This window comes from Lethenteron reissneri, chromosome 62, assembly GCF_015708825.2.
Source record: "Lethenteron reissneri isolate LAM-NWPU_2019-01 chromosome 62, ASM1570882v1, whole genome shotgun sequence".
In the NCBI taxonomy this organism is placed as follows: Eukaryota; Metazoa; Chordata; class Hyperoartia; order Petromyzontiformes; family Petromyzontidae; genus Lethenteron; species Lethenteron reissneri.
The window spans coordinates 5,522,291-5,546,394 of NC_083840.1; the positions used below are offsets into that span (position 1 = coordinate 5,522,291).

A 24,104-nucleotide genomic window follows, 5' to 3' on the forward strand; every position below is an offset into this window, starting at 1 on the left:
TTAAAGCTTTCGTGACTGCAGGTATTCATATTCTTTGGGTCTTTCGGTAAAGTCATGTAGATAGGTAAAAAAAAACTTTTAAAAAACTACGACGTTTCGATCACAACACAAGCGATCATCAATTACAAAAAAACTATGACGTTTCGATCGCAACACAAGTGATCGTCACCTGATCACTTATGTAGTTTACAAATGTGTCACGTGATAAGTAACGCGTTGCTACGAATCATCCAGCCAATCGCTGGTGAGTAAGAGTCTCTCTCTATTGTGAGCAACTGGTTGCAAAGACGTCCTTGCATTTCAGTTGCACACAACCGATTGCACACAACCGATTGCAGCAACTGATCACGCAGGTTTGCGGACATTTATTTTATCGTTGCACACAAACACTGTGAAGCCGTTGTGTCAGTGAGCCTTGATCTGCTCAAGAAAATCCATCGCATCTCTATAGCCATCCTCGAAGTAGAGCTCCAGTTTCTCGCGCGACGGCGGAAAGAGCGCGTGCCAAAGGCGCTGCAGGTTGGCCATTCCCATCTGCATTCGCAGTCACACAGCAACAAAACAACACAAGATTCAATCGGATCACCACCTGAGCGATCAGTTCCCGCAATTGGTTGTGTGCAACTGAAATACACGGACGTCTCTGCAACCAGTTGCTCACAGTAGAGGCAGACTCTTACTCTCCAGCGATCTGCCCGACGATTTGTAGCAACTCGTTTTTATCACGTGACACATTTTCAAACGGAACTGGTAATGGATACCCGTTTTTATTATTTTACCAGGTAAGGCCCGCACTGAGGCTATGTAGCGCTTCTTTTCAGAAGCGACCCTTACTATTACACATGATAGCTAAATTAAGTGGGCAGCTTATCGTCATCATGACGTGGAAATGTATAGCAGCAAGCCAAATAACTCGAAAGGCGTAACGTCGATTCTAAATTTGGAGGGGGAAAAAACGGAGGACCCGGAGACAAATGAACGCAACCACGGGGAGAGAGAGAAACACGCAGACTCCAAATATACAACAGGTGTCGGGATCGGGATCGAACCCACGACCTCCTGTATACCAAGCGAGGTGGTTAACATCTCGCCATCATTTTGATACTGAGAAAAAACAACAGGTCCCATACAGATATGGACGAGTTATAACTCGTGACTGATATTCACCTTGAAATCGAGGCCGGCATACCGCAGGATGCGCCCGTCCGTCGGGCAGATGCCGCGCGGACAGATGGCCTGCGTGCCCTCAAAAGGCGACACGCTGATGAGGCCTTGCGAGGCGGAGACTCCGCAGGGCTGGGCCAACTTGGGGAAGGGTTGATTGTCGGTGAACCCTCCGTCGCAGTACATCTGGGAAGGTGACGGCAACAGCAGTGGTTAGAAGAAACGGGCCGCGAGATGTTATCTCCCTCGTCTGGTATGTAGGAGGTCTGGGGTTTGATCTATGACCCTGACGATGCCTGTTGTATATTTGGAGTTTGCGGTGTCTCTCTCGCCGTGGCCACGTGGATTTTTCTCCAGATCCTCCCGCTTTTTCCCTCCATATTTACTAGAACCGTGTGTTTTGATTATTTGGCTGTGACTATATATTTCCACGAGATAAGCCGCTTTGTTTAGCTATCATTTGTGGCCAGGTCACTTCTGGAAAAAGAGCCATATAGCTCAGTGGGTGTTACCTGGTAAATAAATTAGTTTAATATTCGTCAATTACTTGTAATGTTCCGAATCAGAATCTTTACTTATACTGGAGGATGAGCTATGAAGCTCTCTTTCACAGCTTTCCAGCAGGGGCAGGTCAGCAAGTTAAAATGGTAAACAATAACAAAACCCACCACCTCCTTGTATACCAGGTCGAGGTGGGTAACATCTGCCACCGGGACGCATCCTGCCATTTCCCATTCCCGCTCGATTTATTTTGCTTTGACGCCAGAGGTCGCAACCGGGTACCCGATACCCGTACCCTACCCGATAACCGGCTACCCGTACCCGGCCGGGTACGGGTACAGGTACCCGTTTGCGACCCTGGTGCGGCCGGGTACGGGTAGGCCGTGAGTCACTGGTGAGTAACCGTTTGTCACTCATTTCCCAACGTCTTGTCTCTTCTCACAATTCAAGTTCCTAGAATCAACCGACCCGCGCCTGCAACATGGCTTCATCCCAGAGGTCGCAATCAGGTACCCGATACCCGTACCCTACCCGTACGGGTACGGCCGGGTACGGGTACCCGTTTGCGACCCTGGTGCGGCCGGGTACGGGTAAGGAATCAAAACCCGTTTGCGACCTCTGTTTGACGCCAACGTCAGTGACCCTCTGTTCACCGCTTTTATTATTTAAATTCCTCAAACTATTTGTCTTACTCCGAGCCCACTTCTTTCTACAGCTCTCCAGCAAAATGATCTTCACAATCATTAAGCAGTATTAAGTTAAATCTAAAAACTCACCTTTTACTTTTATAGTGTTATTTTTTTAATATGCATTCGAAAGTAACTTATTATAATGAAATTTTGTTTTGTATGGAATTTGCTTTTATTATTCTTGTGATTGAGTCTTTTAATAATGTTTTTTAAAATATCTATACAGCACTTTGAATGGCATCCTTTGCACGAAATAGTGCGATAGAAATAAAGACTTGATTTATTTGATCTGGTAAGATTATTATTATGTTATTATTTAAGGCCCGTGTCCTGACGATCCGTCCAGAGTTTACACACATTTCAAACGTGTTTTTTAAATGCACGCAGGCGAATCTGTTTTTAAGAAAGACTATTAAAGAGCGGGTGGCCGTTGTTTCCAAGCTAGCAATACATTTTTTTGCACTGTCTGAGTGGAATATCACAGCGGGAATATTTCTGGGGGGTGTTCGGTGGGCAAGGGAGAGGGCGAGGAAGAAACGAAATCACATTTACCTCTCCTCTATAGCATATCCCAGAGATTCCCGAATAAAACGGAAAGAGGCAGCTTGCCAGCAGAACCTGGAGGAGAAGGAGGGCAGATGCAAATGCAGCGCTGATAGGTGAGCATTTAACGAGTGTGGCAATCGAACTTTACTTTAGTTGTTTACGTGGTGGTTTAGTTACTGCAGATACATACTATTAACATTCCTTCTCTTTATTAATGCTACCCCTACCCCCTCCCTTTGATGCTGCTAATCCTGCATAATGCACGGGCATAATGACTTTAAACCCCTCGCCAAACCCCCTACGCATTTCACAAGTAGGGGTTGTCATTCAGACGCTGTCTTCTCGACAGACCTGTTCTTCACCTGAGGACGGCTGCTTGCGTTGTGGCCGAAACGTCGTGAGAATTATTTTATTATGTTTTATTTTTATTATTTTATTACTTCCCTTCTACGTGTCTTTAAAACTGCTTTTCGTGTTTAGTTTGTTGCCCTTCCCCCCTGCACCTCTGATTAGCATGGTTGGGTACGTATGGTGCGAAAGAAGTTCCAACATACGTACACACTTACGTACCTGTATGAGCTCCTCTCTCGTGTCGAAGTCCGATATGATGCGGTTCTGTCCATCAGGAAGTCGAGTCACCGATACAAAGAGACGCCCGGTGGCCAGGGTGTGAGAGTCCAGTGGTAGAATCTGCTCCAGAATCTCTCTGTAAGGAACAAAGACAGATAACCCCCACCATGTAGTAATGATAAGAATAATAGCACCTCCAATGAGCACGGTTGGCTTCTAGGTGTGAGGCATGCGTGTTCCCAATGCGTCTTCACTATATCGCGCCGTTCTTCCATTAGGAAACACTTTTGGCACGACGAGGAATACGCGCTGTTATAACGCTGAACGCGCACGCTGTTATGTGGAACGCCCGCACCGTTATAACGCGGAACGCATACACCATTACAATGCGCACACCGTTAATAACGCGGAATGAGCGCACCGTTATAGCGTCCCCCACTCCTCCTGATGCCGTGGGGAAATGGGCGAGGTTTAGCACTGTGGCTCATGCAGCTGCAATGGCTGCTATGGGTACACGCACGGTCCAGACCTCCCCAGAGACCCATGGCTGACAGAGGAGGTGTTCAAGCTGGCTGAGGAAAGCCACAGGCCCACTCTCATCGGCTACAGCATCCCATGTCAGAGAACGAGTTGGCTAACTGCAGCCTTCGCTCGGAGGTTCGGAGAGACGTGAGACGCTGGAAGGATGGGTGGTGGTCGCGGTTCCTGAGAAGATGGAGTCTGCCTCAATAGCTCGTGATCACAAATCACTCTGTAACTCCATCAAAACAGTAACTTGCAGCACCACACCTATCACCACTATTAGGGGAAAGAACGGTGATCTAATTTCCTACCTTCAGGAACAGGTTTGCAAATTTGATGAGCATTTCTGAGGTCTTGGGGAAGGGGGAAATCCCTCAGCCTGGAACACATCATGGAGCAAAGTGGGGATGACCCTGCTGAGGCTGCGGTGCCTCAAATATTGAAGTAATCGCCCCCTGTGAGTGGCTGGTTGAGGTGCTATTTCTTTTGGAAGTATAGAAGGCGATCCAGAGTCTGATGCCAGAAAAAGCACCGGGTTGAGATGATCTCTCAGGCCAAATGCTGAGGGAGGGTGGCGTTTGTGCGTACGCTGTCCTACATGGCATCATAATAACAATCCGGTGGTCCCCCTCTTTAAGAAGGGGACCGCAAAGACTGTAACAACTACAGGGGCATCTCACTCCTCAGTGTACCAGAAAAATTATTGGCAAGGTTATTCAACATCGCCTTGCCAGGCACGCTGAGGAAAGGCTTACAGAGCCCCAATGTGATTATGAAAAAAGGCAGTCCTGCACAGATGCCATATTTTCTGTCCGTCTGCTACAGCAGAGGTGTAGGGAATTCCAACAAGACCTACATCTCTGCTTTATTGACCTGGTCAAGGCCTATGATACGAACAGTAGGCCTGGGCTTTGGGTTGTTCTTTGTGCTTTTGGAGTCCCTGAATCTCTGCTCACAATCATTAAGGACCTTCATGATGGTGAGCAGGCCCGGGTAAAACTACGTGGCCGGGAGTCGGAGCCTTTCCATGTTCATCTTGGGGTGCGACAGGGATGTCCTTTGGCTCCCAAATTATGTATCATCTATTTCAACAACATAGTTCGTGAAGCTTTCCATGGCTGTATCGGAGGAATTTCCATATGGTACAGATACAATGGGAGGCTGATCGATGCCCGGGTGCGGTCAAGGGATTGCTCAATATTGGTCAACCACGTTATGTATGCTGATAATCTGGTAATTGCTGTTCACTCAGAGGAGTTGGAGGCGATGCTGCTGAACCTGGAGCTTGCCATTAAGAGGTGGGGCCTTACCATCAACCCCACCAAAACTAAGCACCTGCCTGGTTATTTTGTACCATCGGACACTCCACAACTCACAATTGGTAATGGGGCAGTTGTGGAGAGCGTGGAGAGTTTCCCATACCTGGGCAATATGCTCATGACTGGCTCTGGTTTGACAGCAGAGGTCTCACTCCGAATCAGTTGAGCGGCATTATCTTTTCATCAGTTGCGTAATGCTGTGTGGAAGCTACCTGGTCTGTCGCTCCACGCGAAGCTTCAGGTCTTCTCAGCCACAGTCATGCCCTCCCTTCTCTACGCTTGCGAAACCTGGACCCCCCTAATGGGACATCGACGGTTAGAAATTTTTAGGCCCATCGGTGAGCTGCTCCGGCAGGCAAGGCTGCGTTGGCTGGGTCATGTAGCCAGCATACCCAGCCACCTCATGCCTAAACAGCTTTTGCTCGGCCAGATAGAGGGGGGCTAAACGGGCGCAGCACAGGCTAGAGAAGAGATGGAGTGATGTGGTGGTACAAGAGGATTTGGAGCTGAGTGCCGGGCAGCTAAACACAGCAATCTGGCACAGTCAGTCGACCCATGACACCTGGGTCTGCCCCGTCACCTCAAGCCAGCGGGTGTTCGAAACTTTACGTGGCCTCAACGTGCACATCGCCTGGCACAAGCGCCGTGGTGACGTCACCGCCACTTAGTGTGAATGGTGGTTGTTGTTGTGTGTGTGTGTCTGTGCGTGTCTCCGTGTGTGTGTGCATGTCTGTGTGATTCCAGCGGAGCGGTAGTGTAGCGGTTAGCGCGCTGCACTACTAGGAACCCGGCGACACAAGTTCGATTCCCGCTCACAGCCACCAACACCAGTGACGATTATCTGAACCGGTCCTGGGCCTTCTCCCCAAGGTCGACTCAGCCTAAAATGAGTACCTAAGAGTGGCGGTGTGTCGTATCGGCCTTCGTATGTGCTACTCGCTAACAGCACTTGCCCCAACAGTCTGTCAAGGCTACACGGGGGATCTTTGTCTTTGTTTGTTCTCACACACCTCAGCTTGGGAATGAGTCTGAAACTCAGGGTCGCTCCGTGTCCTTGCGCTGCGTACGAACTCACCATCGATGACATTTCCTGGAACACACAAAAAAAACAGACAAAGACAAAGATCCCCCACTGTGGAGCCTTTGAGTCACTTGTGAGGAGCCAGGGTGGGTGAGTGAGTGTACAGGTGGGTGAGTGAGTGTACAGGTGAGTGAGTGTACAGGTGAGTGAGTGTACAGGTGAGTGAGTGTACAGGTGAGTGAGTGTACGCGTGAGTGAGTGTACAGGTAAGTGAGTGTACAGGTGAGGGTACAGGTGAGTGAGTGTACAGATGAGTGAGTATACAGGCGAGTGAGTGAGTGTACAGGTGAATGAATGAGTGTACAGGTGAGTGAGTGTACAGGTGAGTGAGTGTACAGATGAGTGAGTGTACAGGCGAGTGAGTGTACAGGTGAGTGAGTGAGTGTACAGGCGAGTGAGTATCCGGGTGAATGAGTGATTGTATGGGTGAGTGAGTGAGTGTACAGGTGGGTGAGTGAGGGTACGGGTGAGTGAGTGTACAGGTCAGTGAGTGTACAGCTGAGTGAGTGAGTGTACGGGCGAGTGAGTGAGTATCCGGGTGAGTGAGTGAGTGTACATGTGAGTGAGTGAATATCCGAGTGAGTGTACAGGTGAGTGAGTGAGGGTACAGGTGAGTGAGTGTACAGGTGAGTGAGTTAGTGAGTGTACAGGATGAGTGAGTGTACAGGTGAGTGAGTGTACAGGTGAGTGAGTGAGTGTACATGTGAGTATCCGGGTGAGTGAGTGTACAGCTGAGTGAGTGTACAGGCGAGTGAGTGAGTGTATTGGTGAGTGAGTGTACATGTGAGTGAGTATCCGAGTGAGTGAGTATACATGTGAGTGAGTGAATATCCGAGTGAGTGAGTGTACAGGTGAGTGAGTGAGGGTACAGGTGAGTGAGTGTACAGGTGAGTGAGTATACATGTGAGTGAGTGAGTATCCGAGTGAGTGAGTGTACAGGTGAGTGAGTGTACAGGTGAGTGAGTGTACAGGTGAGTGAGTGAGTGTTCAGGTGGGTGAGTGTGAGCCACCTTGCTCCTGTGAGGAGCCAGGGTGAGCAGGGCTGCTGCCAGTGAGCCGCTGGAGGAGCCGGCCGCGTGAGCGATGGGCACGCCGTGCGCGTGCAGAGCCATGCAGATTCCGAGTTGGTAGGGCAGCAGGAACCCAGCACCGGGCATGGACACCGACCAGCTTACCAACAAAGGGACCGTCCATAAATGACGTCACGCGATTTTGGACGATTTTTGACCCCCCGCCTCCACCCCAAAAAATAAAACACGCTTCAAATCGCTTTAAACTATTGTCATTGTAGTGCGTATTTAATGTGGCGGTGCACTCTGATGTTGTAGGAGAAAACATTTATTCAAAAAGTATATTTAATTAAGTAGAACGTGTTGTCTATATTTATTTAAAGTTGCGCATTTTGATGCGACGTCACATATCTCAACCCCCCCCCCCCTCGTCACACATCGTCACAAATATCTGCCCCCCCCCCCACCATAGGTGCGTGACGTCATTTATGGACGGCCCTCAAAGCACTTAATTTACCTTTCGATATTTTCTCTCTTTCTGCAAACTCGTTCATCTCCCGGCTCCGCGTCGTCGTTCAATTCAAACGAATCCTGAAAGCGACGAAAGACACGACGGGGTTTTATTTTATGTTGTTCAATGTATCAACAAAACAAAACAATCATCGACAGCCCATCGAGTAAAAGGGTGAAGTCGTCACCATCGCCGCGCGGCGCTTACAAGATGCGCCGCTCCCTGCGGCCGTCTGGAACGCGCTCTTCCTTCCGATAGGGGCCGTCCATAAATGACGTCACGCGATTTTGGACGATTTTGACCCCCCCCCCCTCGTCACACGGCGTCACAAAAAGTCAGACCCCCCCCCACTCAAATATGACGTCACAAAGCTCTGCCCCCCCCCCCCCCCCCAAAATAAAACATGCTTCAAATCGCTTTAAACTATTGTCATTGTAGTGCGTATTCAATGTGGTGCTGCACTCTGATATTGTAGGAGAAAACATTTACCAAAGTCTATTTAATTAAGTAGAACGTGTTGTCTACATTTATTTAAAGTTGTACATTTTGATGTGACGTTACATCTCTCAACCCCCCCCCCCCCTCGTCACACATCGTCACAAATATCTGCCCCCCCCCCAGGTGCGTGACGTCATTTATGGACGTCTCCATGTTAGAAAGCTACTGCGAGTTTCGCTGCACTTTAAAATCGTCATCATCGTCATCCACATTGACAAACTCAATTCCCCAGGGCTGCTTTTTGTGAGTAGCGCGGGGTTGGTTACTTACGGCGCCAAAGAAGTTCAACAACATCCACACGTTGAGAAGCGTTGCCTCTTGTGGGTCGACATTCAGAATTATCAAACCAGGGCAGAAGGTTTCTGTGAGTGTGTGTGAGCGTGTGTGTGTGTGCGTGTGGCTGTATGTGCAATGCGTGTGTGTACGTGTCTGTGTGAGCGGTAGTGTAGTGGTTAGCGCGCTGCGCTATGAACCCGGCGACACAGGGTTCGATTCCCGCGCACAACATCAGTGACAATTATCTGAACCCGTCTCGGGCCTCCCCTAGGTCGACTCAGCCTCAAATGAGTACCTGGTGTGGTGTGTAAACATTGCCACTAGGGAGACAAAGGCGGTCGGGCGTGGTGATGGCCACCCACCCCCTCTCGTGTACCGTTCCGGCCTTCATAGGTGTTCGCTAACAGCACTTGCCCCTACAGTCTGTTAAGGCTACACGGGGGGATCTTTGTGTGGATGTGTGCATATGTGTGTGCGACGTTGGGGCTGAACAATTTGGGGGAAATCTCTAATTGCGATGTTTCTGACATATGTTGCGATTACATTTTTATAAAGTTAAGCCTCAGTTCAATATTCACTGTGGAAGAGATTTAAAACATGTGATGGAGCATTACCACATGATACCGTCAAAATATGAACTGCTCTATATATTCTAATGCGAGGATGAGAACTTAAAAGAAATCAATTGCTTCCAGCATGTATTTATTAAAATGTTTTAATTGAAATAGAACAATCAAACATAGAACAATTGTTAAGTTAAATAAGTAATGTTATAATAATAGGACTTGAAAAATCGAAGCCTTTGCGAATTGCTAAGCGCATTGTTTCAAATTGCGATTTCGATTTGAAATCGATTCATCGTTCAGCCCGAGTGTGCGTGTGGATGTGTGTGTGTGGGGAGCGGTGGTGTAGCGGTTAGCGCTAGGAACCTGGCGACCCGAGTTCGATTCCCGCTCACGGCCAAAATCAGTGACGATTATCTGAACGGGTCCTGAGTCTCCCCTAGGTCGACTCAGCCTCAAATGAGTACCTGGTGCGATGTGTAAACATCGCCACTGGGGAGACAAAGGCGGCTGGGCGGTGGTGCTGGCCACCCACCCCCTCGTGTGCCATGCTGGCCTTCATAGGTGATCGCTAACAGCACTTGCCCCAACAGTCTGTTTCAGGCTATAAGGGGGATCTTTGTCTTTTTGTGTGCATGCGCGTGTGTGTGTGCGTGCACATGTGTGTGTGTCTGCACGTGTGTGCGTGCGTGTGTGTGTGCATGCACGTGTGTGCGTGCGTGCACGTGTGTGCGTGCACGTGTGTGTGTGCGTGTGTGTGTGCGTGCGTGTGTGCGTGCGTGTGTGTGCGTGCGTGTGCGTGCGCGTGTGTGTGCGTGCGTGTGTGTGTGCGTGCGTGTGTGCGTGCGCGTGCGTGCGTGTGTGTGCGTGTGCATGCACTCAGCTCACCCTGATGGTGAACAATGCTGCATTGACGAACGCTCGCGTGATGATTACCAGAAAACACGCGGCATACATCAGTGCCTTGCAAAGCACAATAATAGCTTCCATCCTGTACACACAGCAAGACAAAGATCCCCCGTATAGCCATTAGCAGGCTGTTGAGGACAAGTGCTGTTCGCGAGCAGTAACTATGAAGGCCAGAACGGCACACGAGGGCTGGGTGTCCAGCACCACGCACGCCCGCCCGCCTTTGTCTTCCCAGTGGCGATGTTTACACACCACACCAGGTACTCATTTGAGACTGGGTCGACCTAGGGAAGGCCCAGGACCGGTGCAGATAATCGTCACCGGTGTTGGCCGTGAGCGGGAATCGAACCTGGGTTGGCCAGGTTCGTAGCACACGCAGACACACGCACACACACGCACACGCACCCACAGACACACGCAGACACATGCACACGCAGACATACACACACACACACGCACACATACACACATGCACACATAGACACATTCACACGCAGACATACACACAGACACACACACGCACACATACACACATAAACACATTCACACGCAGACATACACACAGACACATACGCACACACACATTCCTATAATCAGGCCACTATCGGGGAAAAGGACCCAACGCATTCGCCAATAACAAGCAGTGTGCATCGCCTCGAAACGGACACGTGCTGGGCGACGTTTCGGGCAACGACCCTATGCCGTGGCACATAAACAGAGAGAGTGAGTGGATGATAAGAGTTTAGGGGGCCATGATGAGAGTTGCATTTCCAAATTATTTCGTGATCAGTTTTCAAATTGGTATGTGCATACCTGTCAATCCCGGATCAGCCCCCTATCTTATGAGAGACCAATTCAGACCTTATTGATCACCCCGTGCCCTTCTAGATCTCAACGTTCATCCAATACACTATACACTACTTAATCGGGTCCTTATACAACCGGTGCCAGGTACAAGAACTCATTTACAGCTGAGTCATAGCCACTATCAGTTCCGAAATTGCTCGCCACATTCATGCTGGGCGTCGCGGTGGCTGAGATGTTAACATCTCATAGCCACCGTGATGATGATAAGAGAGAGAGAGACACGCAAACTCCAAATCTACAGCAGCAGGCGTCAGGGTTGGCATCGAACCCCACGACCTCCTGGACACACCACCCAGGTGAGAGAGCGAGAGAGGGGAGGCGAACATTGACTTGAGCAGATTATAGTGGCGTAGGGCAATGGGTCATTGCTGTTACTGCCTCCTGATAGATAAGCCCATGATTCATTTAGGGCTGCCCCACTCAAGGATGTTGTAACAGCAACACCACCTCGCACCACGCACCGTGTTTCACAACCCGGTGCGAGGTTCGCCAGTTTCGACTCCACCAATGCGGAGGGGGCGGAATTCACGGTGGCTAGGCGATGTTAACTACCTCGCCTGGTACGTAGGAAGTCGTGGGTTCGATCCAGACCCTGACGCGTGCTGCTGTATATTTAGAGTTTGCGTGTCTCTTTCTCATCATCATCACGGTGGCTAGGAGATGTTAACTACCTCGCCTGGTACGCAGGAAGTCGTGGGTTCGATCCAGACCCTGACGCCTGCTGCTGCTGTATATTTAGAGTTTGCGTGTCTCTCTCTCATCATCATCACGGTGGCTAGGAGATGTTAACTACCTCGCCTGGTACGCAGGAAGTCGTGGGTTCGATCTAGACCCTGGCGCCTGCTGCTGTATATTTAGAGTTTGCGTGTCTCTCTCTCATCATCATCACGGTGGCTAGGAGATGTTAACTACCTCGCCTGGTATAAAGGAGGTCTTAGGTTCGATCCCGACCCTGACGCCTGCTGTATAGAGTTTGTGGTGTCTATCTCGCTCCTCTGTGATCGCGTGGATTTTTTTTACCTCCGGCTCCTCCAGTTTTTTTGCCCTCCCCGACACATTTAAAATCAACATCGCGCGTTCATAGATCATGTGGCTGCTGCTGCTACACATTTCCACACGGTAACAATCCCACTTCATTGTGATATCCAGGTCGCTTCTTTAAACAAAAGAATAACTAACAGCTCAGTGGGCTTTCATACCCGGTAAAATAAAAGTTACATATTCTTCTTCTTGGTTCTTTCGGTAAAGTCACGTGACTTTATCGAAAGAACCAAGAAGATGAATCCCTGCAGTCACGAAAGCTTAAAATCGAAATTTACATATTCTTTTGAAGTTTGAAACTGACGTTAACTGAAAGAGCGTCAAAACTCGCTGCTGATTAAATAATTCACGCGCGGGATAACCCTCATCCATCTGTGGATTGACAGTCGGAGTTTGACTCGACACTCACTCACCTGCTCACCTGTGTGACGGTGTCGTCAAGGTGGGTCTTGCTCGTGCCCGTTGACGCCCGAGAGACGACACGACCGAAGTGACCCCTCCGTCTGAGACAGACACTGACCCCCTGACAACACGCGGCACGCGGCAGCGGGGAAAACCGGGCGACCCACCCACACACCCCATACCACACACCAACCCCTCTCTCTATCACCCACCATCTCTACCACCCACACGCCCCATACCACACCAACCCCTCTCTCTACCACCCACCCACCCACCATCTCTACCACCCACACACCCCATACTACACCAACCCCTCTCTCTACCACCCACCCACCATCTCTACCACCCACACACCCCCTCTACCACCCACCCACCCCATACCACACCAACCCTCTCTACCACCCACCCTACTCTCTCCCACCCACCCACCAACCAACCCTCTCTACCACCCACACACCCACCCCCTCTACTACCCACCCCCTCTACCACCCACCCTCTCTACCACCCACCCACCCCCTACCACCCACCCTCTCTACCACCCACCCACCCCCTTCCACACCAACCCTCTCTACCACTGACCCCCTTGCACACCAACCCTCTCTACCACCCACCCACCAACCCTCTCTACCACCCACCCACCCTCTCTACCACCCACCAACCCTCTCTACCACCCAACCACCCCCTCTACTACCCCCCTCTCTACCCCCCACCCACCACGCACGACCCTCCCGCACTCTCAGGGGCGGTGTCACGGACCCAGCCGTAGCGCGGTTCGCAGCCCGTTCTTTGTTGCAGCAGCAGAAGTAGCAAGAGGTTTCGTGGTTCGAACTTCGGGGGCCACCCTGGTCAATACCGCGGTAGTACATTTGTATGCAATGTATGTGTTGAACTTCTTTCGCGCCGTACGTAGCCAACCGCGCTAATCGGAGGGTGTGGGAGCGATGACTAACAGGGCGGTTCCTTCTTTCTTTCTTTTTACAAAGAACGAGAGTTGCGGGTTGGAACGGGTGGGAATCGTGACTAGGAGATGTTGACCACCTCGCCTGGTATGGAGGAGGTTGTGGGTTCGATCCCCGACCCCCTGACGCCTGCTGTATATTTGGAGTTTGTGTCTCTCTCATCATCATCATCACGGTGGCTAGGATATGTTAACTCCCTCGCCTGGTATGCAGGATGTCGTGGTTTCGATCGCAACCCTGACGATGCCTGCTGCTGCTGTATATTTGGAGTTTGCGTATCTCTCTCTCTCTCATCATTATCATCACGGTGGCTCGGAGATGTTAACTACCTCGCCTGGTATACAGGAGGTTGTGGGTTCCGATTCCGACCCTGACGCCTGCTGTATACTTGGAGTTTGCGTCTCTCTCATCATCATCATGGTGCCTATGAGATGTTAACTACCTCGCCTGGTATACAGGAGGTCGTGGGTTCCAATCCTGACCCTGACGCCTACTGTATACTTGGATTTTGCGGTGTCTCTCTCCCCATGGTTACGTGGATTTTTCTCCGGGTCCTCCGGCTTTTCCACTCCACCATTTAGCATCAACGCCACGGGATTAGTGTAGGTCGCTGCTGCTATTTCCGCGTGATGCCGATGAGAACGCTGTCTCCCCGACAGACCTGGTCTTCACCCGAGGACGGCTGCTTGCGTTGTGGCCGAAACGTCGTGAGAATTATTTTATTACGTTTTATTTTTATTATTTTATTACTTCCCTTCTACGTGACTTTACCGAAAGAACCAAGAAGATGAAGCCCACTCAGTTGAGTCATCATTTGTCATAGCCAGGCCGCGTTCTAAAACGAGCTGTAAGAGCTCAGTGGAGGCCTTACCCTGGTCAAATAAAAAAAAAACATAGTCTAGTTTTAGTTGTCGTCTTCTCTATGTTGCACTCACATCGCCTTCTGTATTCGTTCGTTTGTCGATGGAACTTGCCGACACCCACGCAACCTACGAGACATCTGCGGGAATAAAAAACAAGTATAACCCGTAAAAACAAAGTTTTTCACTCTAAATCCTTGATATGCGTGGCGGCTAGAGTCCTCTCGTCCTCTGGCTTGAGATGGCTGCCACCTATGGGTCAGATGATTGCCTGCCACCATTAAGCAATTGGTAATTAAATATATTTTTTTAAAAATCCTAAAAAGTGTAAAATTTTGGAATTTTTTTCACGAAAATAAATTGTCACGCACAACGAGTCTGTGTGCAAAATGTCAGCTCGATTGGGTCACGGGAAGTGGGTTAAAAAACGACCGAAAGATTTGCACGGTCGTAAGCACGCAAGCAAGCAAGTGAACTTAATATAAAGGATTTAAAAAGAGACTCACTGCACATCCCATTCCTCCACCTGCAGGATCTATTGCTTGTGTTGCAATCGAAACGTCGTATGCTAGTATTTAATTTATTATTTTCTCTTGATACGTGACTTTACCGAAAGAACCAAAGAGTAATTCCTGCAGTCACGAAAGCTCCAAATTAAGTATAGGATCAATACAATATTCAGATTCTGGCCGGATCTTAGGTTCATAATGACGACGACGAGGATGATGATGATGATGCTGCTGCAAAAAAATAATAGGCTTAATAAAAAGTAAAACATGGATAGTCCGGGGGCAGATTTCAGAAGTGCACATCGTCAGAACGCTGCTGTTACATCTCGTACAGAACAAAACAAGGCGTGTCGCGGTTTGGAATTTGAATTGTAAATGTTTTTCATTTGTTTTCGCCCTTTAGGGATGCACAAAAAAGCAATCGTACTTTCAAAGAACGAGAACCGCCCGCCAAAGCAACGTTCTGACGATGTTCGCCGGTTCGGTCCACCACCCTTCCCCAGCGGCCACGCCAGTTAATTCGTGCGTGCGTTTGGGCGGCTTAGCTGTCTTGGACTTTGCACGACTGTCGTTGATTCCCGGAACTGTGTCTTTTGGTGTAACGTTCTTACGCCGTGGCCCCGAACGGGACATCTGTGAACAAGAATCTCGTGGCTCGTAGGGTTCCTTATCCGTTATGAATAAATATTCAGATTCTGAGCGAAGTGCGGGACGTGAGAGAGATGAAGGGGGTAGCCCCCGTGGAAGGATTTGCATCGTTGAGACTCAATCCTGGTCACCCTGAGTTCTCAACCAAATTGCAGGACACTTACTCGACCGAGTAGTCGCGCCAGCAGAGTGTATGTGTGCACGCGGATTGACAAACTTGTCACTTCAGAACGTTCAACATACATACAACACTGCACCATGGACTCCACACTGCACCATAGACTCAACACTGCACCATAGACTCAAAACTGCACCACAGACTCATCACTGACACCACAGACTCATCACTGACACCACAGACTCATCACTGACACCACAGACTCATCACTGCACCATAGACGCAACACTGCCTAGAGACTCAACACTGCACCATAGACTCATCACTACACCATAGACTCAGCACTACACCATAGACTCAGCACTACACCATACTCAGTACTGCCCATAGACTCAACACTGCACCATAGACTCAGCACTGCCCATAGACTCAACACTGCCCATAGACTCAGCACTGCACCATAGACTCAGCACTGCCCATAGACTCAACACTGCCCATAGACTCATCACTGCACCATAGACTCATCACTACCCATAGACTCAACACTGCCAATAGACTCAGCACTGCCCATAGACTCAACACTGCCAATAGACTCAGCACTGCCCATAGACTCAACACTGCACCATAGACTCAACACTCCACCATAGACTCAACACTCCACCATAGACTCAACACTGCACCATAGACTCAACACTGCCCATAGACTGAACACTGCCCATAGACTCAACACTGCCCATAGACTCATCACTGCACCATAGACTCAATACTGCACCACAGACTCAGCACTGCCCATAGACTCACCACTGCCAATAGATTCACACATCCCCTTGTGAATGAAGCATCTCCCCTCCTTAACTTCATTCCGTCCCCCTCTCTTAAAGCCCCCTCCCCCCTCTTCTCCATCACCCATTTCCTTCCCTCCCCTCGCCCCTCCACTCATTCCCGTCCCTCCCCTATAACCCTCCCGTGATCCCCAAACTTACCACTCTTATCGTGACCCCCTATCCTACCCCTCAACCCCAAACGCCGCACCCCCCATCGTGGCCACCCCAAGACCTCATCTCTCCCCGCACGCCTCTGGCCACCTGCATCGTTCTTTCATTGAGCCAGAGGCGCTTTACGAATGACAAAATAATAACAAGATAATATTGCGTGTACAAAGGGGCACAGCCTTACCCACACCACCGACTCAATAGAACTGAACGTTGTGGCCAAGTAGTTGTTTTTTTCTAGTATCACCGACTCAAGGAGCTGGGAAACGAAAGGCCCCCCCCCTCCATCCCAATGGCCGGTTAAAAATCACATAGCGCTGGCAGTGTATATGCCAGAGGTCGCAAACGGGTTTTGATTCCTTACCCGTACCCGGCCGCACCAGGGTCGCAAATGGGTACCCCTACCCGTACCCGGCCATACCCGTACCCTACCCGTACCCGGCCGGGTACGGGTAGGGTACGGGTATCTGATTGCGACCTCTGGGATGAAGCCATGTTGCAGGCGCGGGTGGGTTGATTCTAGGAACTTGAATTGTGAGAAGAGACAAGACGTTGGGAAATGAGTGATAAACGGTGACTCACCAGTGACTCACGGTCTACCCGTGCCCGTACCCGGCCGCACCAGGGTCGCAAACGGGTACCCGTACCCAGTCGGGTACGAGTAGCCGGGTACGGGTAGCCGGGTATCGGGTACCCGGTTGCGACCTCTGGTATATGCTCGAGAAGAATTACCCATCGTATATCTTCTGCACATGGGCCATTGCTCGAAACGTCGCCTGTTATATCGTTTTCCTTCCAAGGCGTCGAACAGCTTTTGTTGCCCTGCCCCAAAGCTCGCTCGTTGACCTTTGAAGCCGATTTTTTTGTGTGTTTGTTTTGGGAAGACAGGTGAAGGACCCTAACCCCATCCCCGTCAACCTTCGGAGGCTCACAACAAAATTACAACTCCATTCTCTGCCTCCCTTGGGGCAGCATTTTTGCGGGTTTTTTGTTTGTTTGTTTTGTTTTAAGCCATTCTTCGAAGTTTAAAACGAACAGACAACATGCGGAGAGAGAGACGGTTAAAGAGTCAACATTGTCACAAATAAAACTGTAGAGACGCATAAAAACTACATCATTCGCTATACATGTAACCAAACTTTAAACCTTAAAGAGACAGAAACGTAATTATTTTTAAACGTTTTACAAACCAATACTTTTTTGTTGTTTAAATTCTCCCATCCCTTGTGGGGTTGTTGTTTTTACATTGACACAACAACGTCATCAGCCAACAGTTTAACCTTTGCATTTGCGTTTTTTTTGTTTCACCTGTTATTTACAATACATCGGCTAATGCACGCCACTCATTTTACGACGAAGAAAAACAAATAATGGCCCATTGCGAACACATATCTTGCGCAAAGGCCATAATCGAGAACAAACTAAATCAAGCAATCCCGCGAGCAAGCATGATCCATTCCTGTGTCGGAGTCATGTGACCATCATCACGTGACCGCCACCACGTGACCGCGTGCACAGAATAGCGGTTTTGTGTCCCTATACCTCTTTCCCCCCCGCTCCCCCACACCCCACTGGCACAACTGAGCCGTGCCAGAGCCGTGCCAGGGCCGTGCCAGGGCCGTGCCAGAGTCGTGCCAGAGTCGTGCCGAGCCAGCCAAAGGTTGTTTTTTTTCCACTTTCATCTAAGCAGTGCTGCCAATGTCCACACGTATCACGTTGGTGGCTCGGTGACGTTGCCGTCCTCACCGGCTGACGTCACCGGCTGACGTCAGGACGCATCGTTAGCCACCCGCCCCCTGGTCCCAACCCAGATACGAATTGGACTCCGATTCCAGCAGCGTATCAACTTTTGGTTCCGGCTCGGCTCGGCTTGGCAGATCGCCAGTGGAAAAAAACTATACATCCGTCCCGTGCTGGCCCCACCACCCACACGCCGGCTCGGCTCGGTTGTAGCCACAGTTTTCCCCCGGCGTTAGAAAAGTGCATCGTTATTTTTTTTGAAGGCAACAAACGAGAGTTGTGGACACGTCACATTTTCGGTGTTTTTCTCATCCACAAGCAGTTTCTGTCACACGTCCGACCGCAGTTTCGTTACACACGCACACAAAAAGAGGTTACACAGCGGCGGCGTTGTGCGATTCGTTTGCCGGAGCCGCGTCACGCACAAGCGGCGGCTATAAAATGAAAAAAAATGAAAATTTCCCGTCGATTTGTTCACGGTCGCGGCAACGGCGAGGGTTTTTTTTTTATCGAGCCACCTGCGAATTCGAGGCTGGCGACGTCACGCCACGTCACATAACGCCACATCACGTGATGTCACACCCCGGCACACTCCCAACATTCCAACAACAATGCCCTGCCGTAGTCCGAGCCTAGGGGACCATCCAGCGGCAGCCTCCTCCATCAGCACCGTTATCATCCATATCGTGGGGGGGGGGAGGCAGCAAGTGGGTATTAGTCTGCCAGTACGGTGCAGCGGGGGGGGGGGGGGGGCGATGCTACGAGAGTTATTTTTCCACCAAGTAACAAAAACAATCCAATTTGGACCGTGACGCCGGCCGGCACACACAACAGGGCCTAACCCAGTCGTTCTCTTTTTTTTACTGAGTCACGAGATCTTTAAAAGTTAACCGTCAATCACCCCGCCCCAATCAATCAGGACACGTCGGGGACATGGGGACCTGTCGGATATTCGCGTGCGGTTGTTTTTCTTCGTCGCTCAACGTTCTGCAGCGGGCACTTTGTTGTTGTGGGCAGCAAAAATAGAAATTTCAAACTAAAAAGTTCACCGTCGAAGCAGATGGTGCGGAGTATCGGGGTCGTCCTCTTAACGGAGCCGCTTCGCTCAATGGGGGTGAGGGGTGGGCACTTACCGGTTGAAAAATGAAATAAAAGTTGGAGTCTTGAGTATTTTTACAATTAATCACGCACACGCAGTACAAACAGTGTCGCAAACCTCTGCGACCGACAAACAGGCGACCGCGTGCGGGCGCACTATCGCTCAACCACGTTCCACGCACCGCAGACGCGGGACTACGAAAGGTCGCGGCGTGGGATGACCCGCGTCGTGGCCCGCGAGGCGTCGCCGTTCTTTGCGAGAGGCACGCCGGCAAAAATTGACTCGGTGGGGAACAGAACGGGTAAAGCACGTCTCGTGCTTCGAGAGATGGGGGTTGCCGAAAGCGTCGCTGCTTATCGTGCTCCGCTTACCACCGTCACGTGTCGCCCGTACGGAGGCGACTCGTCTGGTGGCAACAATGAGCCAGTGGCGGTTGTTCCACGTTCTACAACAAAAACCTACCACCATTGGAAACTCATTTGCCAGAAGAAAAAAATATGATAATTGTTTTTTTACCCTTTTATCTGGCAACAAAACTGACACCTTTTTTTACAAGGAGTCATGTTTGCATAGACCACAATACCTGCAGTCGTAATGCAAACAAAAAACATAACTCAGATAATGTGCACTGTCCTTGAAGTTGATTGGTCCACACCCGAGACAGCTTTCCTTAGAGCCTAGTCTCACATGGTGCTGGACCAGATGACGCCAAAAGGCGCACAACTCAAAGACAATGCACCATCAGAGTATGAGAGCTCGGGGTAAGCATAGATTATCAGAGTTATGTTTTTTGTTTGCATTACGACTGCAGGTATTGTGGTCTATCTGGCTGTGACGGTCCCACCTGATGACGGAGACTTGTGTTGCCTCCGAAACGTCGTGATCTTATTGTTTTATTTTCATTAATTTTAATTTTTTACGTGACTTTACCGAAAGAATTAAGAGTATATTTCTATTTGGCGTTTAAACATCTTAACACCTCCCAAGCGTATACCATGCCGGCATGCCTTAATGCTCACCACGACGCGCGCGTGTACATGCTCCCAGCCTTGTCTAGAACACCAAACCCCAAAACACGGCTGAAAGTGCGGTTGTCCCACTATTTAGACCGCCATCTCTAAAGAGTTTAAAGCAGTGGCTGTCTGCTCAGGTAGCAGCGATGTCGAGGATATCTCTAGCCTGAATTCGCCCTCATAAAGACTCGTCGGTACCATACGGTCATCAATATGCATTGCCGCCCGATTTAAAACTTTATATTTTACCAGGTAAGGCCAACTGAGCTATACAGTTATTTTTCAGGAGCGACCTGGCTACCACAAATGATAGCCCAATGAAGTGGCTTATCATCACGTGGTGGACATTTATAGCAGCCAAATACTCGAATGCATGCGACCACGATGAGCACATGCAAACTCCAAATATAGAGGCGCCAGGGTCGGGATCGAACCCACGATCTCCTGTATACCAGGCGAGGGTGTTAACACCGTGGCGCCCATACGCCCTGGGTGGAGAAAACTTCGCTCTGGCAATCGCCTAAAGGCAACACGCGTTCAAATCCAACTCCTCTCTCCGTCTGTACACCGACGAATAATCTCATCACAAGAGGGAACGCACGGCGTCCCGTGGTTAGTCTATCTCGCAGACGTTGCATGCGTTGGGGGGGGGGGTAATCGTCAGGACGCAGCAGCCATCTTGCAACACGTTCACTCTTGACCTGTCGACCTACACCTCGGCCGGCTCAGAAGGGGCGATTGAAACAGGCATGTGGCCAACCTAAGTTCAACATACATACAACCCATATCTGCATTTCCCATAAATATGCTAAATTCCTCTTGATATGCAAATTCCTTTGTTAAGGCGCTCTTCCCCCTCCAACCCAGCTTAAATATACGCTGGTGGTGTTTCATTCAGACGCTGTCTTTCCGACAGACCTGTTCTTCGCCTGAGGACGGCTGCTTGCGTTGTGGCCGAAACGTCGTGAAAATAATTTTATGTTTAATTGTTATTATTTTATTATTTCCCTTCTACGTGACTTTACCGAAAGAACCAAGAAGATGAATCCCTGCAGTCACGAAAGCTTTAAATCGAAATTTAACCGAAAGGTAATTAAGGCATGCACAACCGCCGCCACCACAACCCTCAATCATAGCGGCACACGAAGGGGTGGTGGTGGCCAGCACCATGCCCTGGCCGCCTTCATCTCCCCAGTGGCGATGTTTACTACACACCGCACCAGGTACTCGTTTGAGGCCGAATCGACCTAGTGGAGGTCCTTGAATGTTTCAGGTAATCTCCGCTGGGCTTGGCCACTAGCGGGAAATCGAATCATACACCACGGTTTAACAAATGCGTTGAGTAGATGTCCAGGAGATAGAGCTCCAATTTCCCACGTGAAAAAAAACATTATCCGCCATCGTATTTAGTCCTATTGTCTGCATTTTGCCGGCTTTCCACAGATAACAGTCGCCATGCAGGCAATTCATCCTATTACCTGCGGAGTTAGCCAATGAGTAATTGATGTTACATCATTACTCCTATTTACACGTGAATTTCTGCAGATAAGAGCAGTCGATATGCATATTAATCCTATTATCCACGGTGTTACCTGCGAATTTCTGCAGATAAGAGGGAGTGCAGATGCAGATTCATCCTATTATCCGCAGAGTAAGCCACAATCAACGGATGCCACACCATTACTCCCATTTACTCGTGGATTTCTGCAGATAAGGAGTCGAGATGCAGATTCATCCTATTATCCCGCGGTGTCATCTCAGTTCGATCCCCCACGGATAACTGCCGGTTATAAGCAACTGCGTGCGATATTAGTCCCCCACTCCCCAACCCCCCTCGCAATATAACCACGGGAAAGATGAGCCTTGTACCTAACCAGCTAGGCGGAGATGTTGTGGACTGAAGTGTGGAGAAGAGGCCAGGGAGGTGGGCAGAGGTCAGAGACGCGGAGCTGGCAAAGCTGGGAGCCTTAGTTCCGATCGAGAATTCAAGCCGCTGCCCATGAGAGTTGATGATCTCCGCCCAGTCACCAGCGACTCGCATAGAGACCCACGGACTCGCACGTAGAATTATCGACTCGCATGGAGACCCACAGACTTGTATAGAGACCCACAGACTCGCATAGAGACCCACAGACTCACAGAGGGCGCCACGACTCGCACGGAGTTAGACTCGCATAGAGACCCACAGACTCGCATAGAGACCCACAGACCTGCACATAGAATCATCGACTCGCATGGAGACCCACAGACTCGTATAGAGATCCGCAGACTCGCATAGAGACCCACAGACTCGCATAGAGACCCACAGACCTGCACATAGAATTATCGACTCGCATGGAGACCCACAGACTTGTATAGAGACCCGCAGACTCGCATAGAGACCCACAGACTCACAGAGGGCGCCACGACTCGCACGGAGTTAGACTCGCATGGAGACCCACAGACTCGCACATAGAACCATCGATTCGCATAGCAACCCACGAGCTCGCAGAGAGACCCACAGACCCGCGGAGACACAAAGACTCGCTCGCACAGGGCACCACAGACTCGCACGAAGTTACAGACTTGTGTTGGGCAGCCTGGATGGAGCAGTCTAACGAAGTGCAGTGTAGTGCAACGTTACATATCCATCCCGACCAGTTAACCGCCCTTCCCACCCCCACCCAGTGCAAGTGCTTGTGCGTGATGGATGGGTGGGTCCACGTTCTCTGGACGCTCACAAATCCGGCCGTTTCACACGCGCGGCCACGTTACCGCGTTCCTCACACCACGTGTCACATTCGCTCTCGCTCGCTCGCTCTCCTGAAGGTACGGGTGAGGTCTGTCCTCCACGCTTAAAGCAGCGCCCCCCCCGTACCCTATCCTGTACTGTGTGTACATTGAACTTCTTTCGCACCGTACGTAGCCAACCGCGCTAATCGGAGGTGCGGGCGGGAAGGGGGAAGGACAACAAACGCACACACACAAGCAGCAGTTTGTGCTATCGTCTTCTTGTCGTACGAGCAACAATGAGCAATTTCACATTCAGGTGGGTCAGGCCACAGATAACCACGTGACAGGAGCAGCAGCGGAGTAGTGTATCAGTCATCATCGCCGTAAAGTCTCCTTCTTCCGTATTTGTGGATCGGGGGCATTGCGTCGTTACATGTTGTGTGCGGTCTGTTTTGGCCGTAATAATATTTTTATCTTTTTTGGGTTAGATCGCGTAAGTATGAATGTCTCGTTAAACCCGCCGCCGCCGCCACCACCACTCGACACTGCCAATCAGTAATGGGTTTGTCACGTAAACAAAACGCGCCGAATAGTTCACTAGTTCAGCACCAACCGGTCTGCGTGTTGGGCGAGTAAAACCCACGACACACACATTTACAATTCGTGTACCGCGACGTTTCGCCGGTAATTACAAACGACGACAACCACCACCAGCATCATCAGGCGACAGCCACAGTTGGTCTACTTGAGATGACCGCAGTCGCACGCTCACTGGAGAAAGTTTGATTTTAAGAAGTCACGCGCTACGAAAGGAGGGCCTCTTGCCCGACACGTCGCCAATTTCGCTTTCTCCTTTGAGAGGCCGCGAGCGAGCCGTCGTTAAATTCGACGGTGGACGTGTTGCGTTGGAGGCAGAGGTCGCAACCGGGTACCCGATACCCGTACCCTACCCGATACCTGGCTACCCGTACCCGGCTGGGTATGG

At 50.2% G+C, this 24,104-nt stretch overlaps 1 protein-coding gene across 1 annotated transcript; it reads right to left on the reverse strand.

Moving 5' to 3' along the window:
• Window positions 1–350: 350 nt before the first annotated feature.
• On the reverse strand, window positions 351–12,613 carry LOC133358527 (patatin-like phospholipase domain-containing protein 4). The gene is made up of 9 exons (XM_061576889.1): window positions 12,481–12,613; window positions 10,139–10,241; window positions 7,920–7,993; window positions 7,403–7,562; window positions 6,322–6,401; window positions 3,471–3,606; window positions 2,907–2,972; window positions 1,168–1,350; window positions 351–534 (listed from the first exon to the last, which is right to left on the reverse strand). The coding sequence occupies exons 2-9, from the start codon at window positions 10,238–10,240 to the stop codon at window positions 406–408; spliced, it is 930 nt and encodes a 309-aa protein (XP_061432873.1). The 5' UTR covers window position 10,241; window positions 12,481–12,613; the 3' UTR covers window positions 351–405.
• Window positions 12,614–24,104: the final 11,491 nt, after the last annotated feature.

Bases quoted from the DNA above. Each gene is read 5' to 3' on its own strand.
- LOC133358527 (XM_061576889.1), bottom strand. From the start codon at position 10,240: ATGGAAGCTATTATTGTGCTTTGCAAGGCACTGATGTATGCCGCGTGT. The intron at 7,994-10,138 runs GTGAGCTGAGTG...CGTCGCTTTCAG, and splicing joins CAGCATTGTTCACCATCAGG to GATTCGTTTGAATTGAACGA. The intron at 2,973-3,470 runs GTACGTAAGTGT...CTTCTCCTCCAG, and splicing joins CGAGAGAGGAGCTCATACAG to GTTCTGCTGGCAAGCTGCCT.